Source organism: Oculina patagonica, chromosome 10, assembly GCF_052425735.1.
Source record: "Oculina patagonica isolate OP01 chromosome 10, crgOcupat, whole genome shotgun sequence".
Taxonomy (NCBI): Eukaryota; Metazoa; Cnidaria; class Anthozoa; order Scleractinia; family Oculinidae; genus Oculina; species Oculina patagonica.
In genome coordinates this window covers 3,469,597-3,475,613 of record NC_135767.1, presented here as the reverse complement: position 1 = coordinate 3,475,613, position 6,017 = coordinate 3,469,597, and the positions used below count along the sequence as shown (strand labels likewise).

General features: G+C 40.5%; 1 protein-coding gene across 2 annotated transcripts in view; it reads left to right on the top strand.

The window, feature by feature from the left end:
- Positions 1-5,173, top strand: part of LOC144628593 (uncharacterized) — a 12,242-nt gene extending 7,069 nt beyond the window's left edge. For both annotated transcript variants that reach the window (XM_078486710.1, XM_078486711.1), the window contains exons 5-8: positions 1,395-1,622; positions 2,295-2,546; positions 3,203-3,403; positions 3,983-5,173. In XM_078486710.1, coding sequence (XP_078342836.1) covers positions 1,395-1,622; positions 2,295-2,546; positions 3,203-3,403; positions 3,983-4,348 — 1,047 coding nt within the window. In that variant the 3' untranslated portion in view covers positions 4,349-5,173. The remainder of the gene's footprint in view (positions 1-1,394; positions 1,623-2,294; positions 2,547-3,202; positions 3,404-3,982) is intronic.
- The last annotated feature ends 844 nt before the right edge of the window (positions 5,174-6,017 follow it).

The window sequence follows — 6,017 nt, the reverse complement described above, 5'->3', positions numbered from 1 at the left end:
TATCCCTTCTACCTACCTACCCCCCTCCCCCTTCCATTTACTTTTGGTTAGTTTACCCAGGCTCCAACTCGCCATATCTACCGAACTTTGAATTCTAATGGCGCGCGCTGTCTTGTAGAACAGAGGTGATCTAGTTTTTCATTTTGCTGTCTAAAGGAAGTTTGCCGGAGGACATCATTAAGTCCTATGAAGGTGGAAGTCTAACGATTTGCAAGTTTTGCGTCGGCTGTTATTGTACCTTAGAACAAAGCTTTAACGGGTTGAACTCTTGACTCGGTACAGTTTTGCTAGGTACAAATAGCGTTGTGCTTGCTTTAGACGGCAAAGGTCTTCAGCCACATCAACTAGGACTCGAAACTAGACTTTAGGGCTGATTTGAAGGCGGTCATGGCGATATTCGGCTTGAACTCTTCCTTGGCTGGAGACTTAGAAAAATTCTGTTGTAATGTCCGGGGGTAGTGGTTCCCTTTATAACGATTTTTTTCCACATCCGGGGTATTACATTGTGAATAAGATGGAAAGGTTGCAAAGAGCGCAGCTGATGGTCGAAAGGAAATCACTTCAAACCCTTATGTGAGTAGAATTCTCTTCATTTGATGATTATTTTGCCGTTTGGCTAAGCTAGCAATCAGAGCGGCCTGTGATTCGATAGTCAGCAGCAATTCGATATGCGGGGTTTCCGGCCGTGAATTGACATGAACTATGACCGAATGGTCTCGCTGAGTCATGAATTATTTAGTTATTTTAATCCCGAATTCGTTGAAAATGAAGCGATCGTCGATGTAAAATGCTTTCTGATAGTTCATTTTAGACCATGCATGGATTTAGAAAGCTTCAGTCCATCTCTCGCTCCGGCGCTTTAAAAATTTGTTTTCATTTGATGTTATTTCATGTTGTAAACAAGTTAATTAAATTGGTAGAATTCATGATTTGAACAAAATGCCGTAAATGCAGTCTTTTTGGTTCATAAAGAGATTTATTAGAGTAATTTACGTTGAACATGAGTTATAACTAGTCGATTCATTCAAAGCTCCTTGCAAAAATATGTCTTTAGAACTAGAGCTGTGTCAAAATCTTTAGACACCTTTTATTAAATCAAGACAGATATAATTATACAAATTAAGTTATTAGGACACATTCTGACAGATGACTGACTGACTCATCCTGAAGAAACTTTTCACATTATTGAATGTCTCGTGTTAGTGAAGTCAGTGATGGTCTGTCTTTGCAATTAGAATCCTCCAGGGAAGAAGGATTTTTTTTGTTGTTAATAGCCCTGAGGGGGGAGGGGAGGGGCAAGATACTATTTACTACCGTGCTGCTATAGTAACAAGAACTGTCACGTTACTTTACAATACATTTCATTTCACGGTTTCTCCTTTCTTCCGTCGTAGGCAAAGGAAATTGCTAAACAGTACACTGGAATACAAAACGAAGACAGTGCCGTTCTCAAGTTCAAAGAAGTCCTCGAGTCACGTGACAGTTTCTTCAATGATAAATTTTTTCCCGCGAATGAGTCTGGGGAGGAGGCGTTCATGAAGTGCGCTGACACACAAGGAGCGCAGGCGTATTGCCCTGTGCGATGGAAAGCGTTACAGAAGTGGATCAACTCCACAAAACAAGTTAGTGACAGTTTTATATTAGCTCCTTCTCTGGGGGGTGGGGAGTTGAGGGGAGGGAAAGAAGGGTAGTTCACAGCGTTAAACAGTGCAACAATCAAAAGAAACTACATCTGCCTCAACAATTGATCACGTCCAAGATCTGGCTTAGGCTTTCCAGACGGGATTCCAGACTAATAGAAAGAACCCAAATTTGGCATCCTGCTGACATTGTTCTAGTACCTTTTGCTTGCTAGTATACAAAAAAAGATTTCTCACAGTGTACAGCACTGAAAGACTTCCATGAACTTTCAAGGACCATCGTCTTCTTCTCTTTGGACTTCAAGTCCAAATTTCACTGTACCACCTATTCAAGCTTATATATACTAGACCTAGACGGCTCTAAGTTTTCGCTGTCATTATTTTCTGATAATGGTTGCCTCGTTGCTGGCCACATCTTTCCTAGCCGTCCGTAGTCACACCACTTTTTAGCAATTTCCCTTACTAGAACAGCAAAGCAGGCCACTATTAGTGGAAATCCAATAAATAGGAACGCTTTTATTGGATTTTCAAGAAGCACAAAATCTTAGTGACACTGCCTCTTTAAATTTTGGGAACACGCGCAATAGTAACAAAAGAACTTACACTTTGCATTTGCGATATGTTTTGAGATTATTAATATTTTACTTGACCCAGGTTGCCAAGCTGTTAAAACCCAAGCTTAAATCTCTTTTCTACGACTCATCGCCAAAGAAAACGATGCCATCCTGTGGTATTTCTGTTAAAGGAGAGTACAACCCTGAGATCTGTTTCCATGGCTACGAAGTCAATTATGACTGCAAGGTGTCGGCGTATCAGACGTTGCCGTTCTTTATGGACAACTTTGGACCAAAATACACAGAATACACCACGACATCTCATGAACAGTTACCAGGCCACCACTTGGAGGTGAGTGAGGAGGACTGGTTCACATGTGTCCATGAAACGCATGCGCAAACGCAACCGCAACCGCAGACCAGTGTGAATTTACGTAGCGCAACCAATCTCGTACCTCGAGTCTTCGTTCCTTACTGCGCAAGCTTGACGAAACGAGCGGCTCTCGGATGTTTCGTTACAGGATCGATTTTGATTGGTTTTGAAAACAATAAAAATGACCGGAAGTAAATAAAACACCAAGAAGTTCGTTGAGTCACGTTTTTGAAAGCTAGGCATGCGCAATTCAACTGGAAGTCCGAAATTTTGGGACTTCCGATCAGAACTTTCCAGGGTCGCTCGTTTCCCGACCGCTGGTCAAGGGGAACGAAGAACCTGGGTGGGTTGGTAGTGCAACGCAAAGGCATGCGTAAGGAATTGCGATAGCTCGAACCTTCCAGGTAAAACGAAAAAGGGTCGATTTTTTGGGGGTTCTATTCATCGATGGTAAAATTAGTAAGACATTGACCTCGATAAGAATCGAAAGAGGTTCGAGTTCAAAAGGGGATGGACACTTTCTAATCCCCCTCCCCCTCCTGCAGACTCGAATTCCAAAAGGATTCAGGATGAAAAAGGGTTCATAAGAATTCTCACAACCTACAAAGCAATATTCTAAATTCAATCTGTTACAGGTGCAGGGTTTCACCGAGAACTTCAAAGATACTTGTGATGATGTTATCTCTTGGATCTCGCTTGCAAACTACCTTCCTTCGTTCACCGAGGGATGGGCAACGTATGTTGAATATCCTTTGATGGCGATGGATACGGATGCTTATGTCAATACACTCGACAAACACATTTTGTTACAGAAATATGGCATGTTAAAATATCAGGTAAGACGGAGAAATGCTACTTGCATTTCTTCCCCCCCACATTTTCTCGCCCTCTACACTAATAATTTTTACACAACCATAGAGGACTTATAAATAACAAACAGCTAATTAGTTATGGACCCAAACGCTGGTGATAAGTCCTTCGTCTTTAATGTGAGTCAATAATATATTGTTTGCTTTGGCCATCAATATTTTTTCAATATGTTTGAATTTGCTGCGCCAGTGTGGTGTTGTGGATGGTTTTGAAAAAAATCTGCTCCTTGTATTGTAGTCTTTGTTTGTATGCAAAAAATTTCCATTCCCAACTTCACCTCTAGAAATGACTAACGCTACAAGTTTTGAAATAGTTAGAGCCGATGACCTAGACCCATCGTGTTGTTGACAAATACACCCAGTTAACAGTACTTTATAGACCAGTTCCTACGCTTTCCCTGATAAAAGGGAGACTGGGCTCTATCGCGAGTAATGTCAATCTTGCCCACTATCTGGTACCAGACTCAGCGCGGCCTTTGAAACAAATAGAACGCCTCTATATAGAGATTGGGATGTGTGGTTTATATTTGTCACTTTTTTGTTTAGATTCTTGCAGCCTTACGGTCCGTTCTCGACACTGGTGTGAACTATTTCGGAATGACCCGCAAACAAGCCAAGAACCTTTATGAAGAGTACGCATGGGACAGTGGTGACCTGGCCACTAAGGACATCACGCGGTACCAAAGCTCACCAGCGACTGTCACGAGCTATATGATTGGTCAAGAGACATTCATCAAATTGAGGCAACTGGCCGAGAGAGAACTGGGAGCAAAGTTCTCAATGAAAGAGTTTCATTATCAAATCCTACGCCAAGGAGAGATTCCTCTGCAATACATGGAAAAACACATTTTGCGTTACATAAAATGCAAGAAAGATTCCTCTGGGTCGGGATGCCAAGAAACACTCTCATAAAAACCTTGTCACGCAACGAAGTTTGTTTTGTTTAGCCCTCTAGTCCTGAAAAGTGACCAACATTTATATTTTCTTTACGATACCAAATTGTCAGAACTAACATTAAAAGAAATGTATGGTAATAGAGTGGGGAGAGATAAAATGTTAATCTTGGGACAAGAAAGGTTTGACACAACACCACAGTTACAAATTAAAGAGACATTGATAACATTAAGCCTCATCATACAGAGGTCTTCTAACGATATAGGAACGGATTCTGTAACGGAATCACGCAGTTTTTAAAGGGACTATTCATTAATGTCAAGAACAAGAATCTATCATGTCAAAATGCTGCCTTATGCCGAACTGTTTGTCCAATTGAAGTGCATGTAGTAGTTGCATTTTTCAGAAATAGAAAGCAGAAAAGAAAAGCTTGAACAAAAAAAATTACCGCCAGAGGTCTTCGTGGCTGAATGTACTTGAGTAGAAAGCTGGATATTTAAGGCGCCAAAAACGTTGCTTTTTTTACTAGGGTTCGTCAAAACGAAGGAAACGCCAAGATGATGCCATACATAAGGATTTTGTAATTAAATAATATATAATTTATAATAATTTATCTTAGCCTTTAAAGCTACGAAGAGAAATTAGAAAGATGATCAACGACATTGTAAATTATACTTTAATGGATATAGCCTTCATTTATTTAGTGTAAATAAGTTAAAATTTCAATAACTAATAGATATATAGTAATAGAGAATAAAAGTCATTATTATTCATCTGTTTTCGTTTTTCAAAATTATCTTTTGAGAAAGTAAAAAAAATGCTTCCTCGATTGTATAACTAGTACATTTTGAAACACACAATAGAAGAATGATCACAACAGAAATACGTTTAAGGTGAAGACTGCTGTTGAGCCAAGTGGCTTATCAGGCCAGAGCTTATCCCAGTCTGTAGCATGAAGCAGCTAGAAGTATTTGTACTCCTTCCTGGATGAGATGCTAGTACATCGCAGGGTTACCCCCAGCATTAAATTCCTCAGTACCCGTTTATACACCTGGGTGGAGAGAGGCACAATGACAAAGGTATGAGAGCAAAGTGTCTTGAGAACACAGTGCAGTGCCCCAACCAGGGCTCGAACCCGGACCGCGCGATCCGGAGTCCAGCTACTGTAGCAGCGCACTAACTATTAGGCGGCATTGCGCCTTCAATTCTTAACTATAAATAGCCTGTGTACAGCCGTCCCGCTCCCCTCAAAGATTTTTTTTGAGGGGAGCGGGACGGCTGTACACAGGCTAAACTATAAAGACCTTTATCATATAAATAAATCTTACAAACTTTTACAGTTTGAGCTTTTGTAGCCTTTTCACCACTCTCGTAAGCGACTAGCTTTGTTTACAAATTACCGATTTGATCTGCCTTATCGGACTCCGTCACAGGCACTTACATGTATGAAGAACACAATCAGCAAGTATCTTAAGATGTGAACACTCGTATCTAATCAGTTTGATTAGCAGCTAGATAGCTTACTTGATCTCTCTTCAAAGAGAAACCAGCTTAATAAGATTCACTGCCATTACATGAATACGTAAATTCTACTGACCTAAATTGTACATGTTCACTGTTCCGTGGGAAATAAATAACAAAGAAGTGAATTAACTTGCCGTCAAGTAACTAACCAATCACTGCCAAC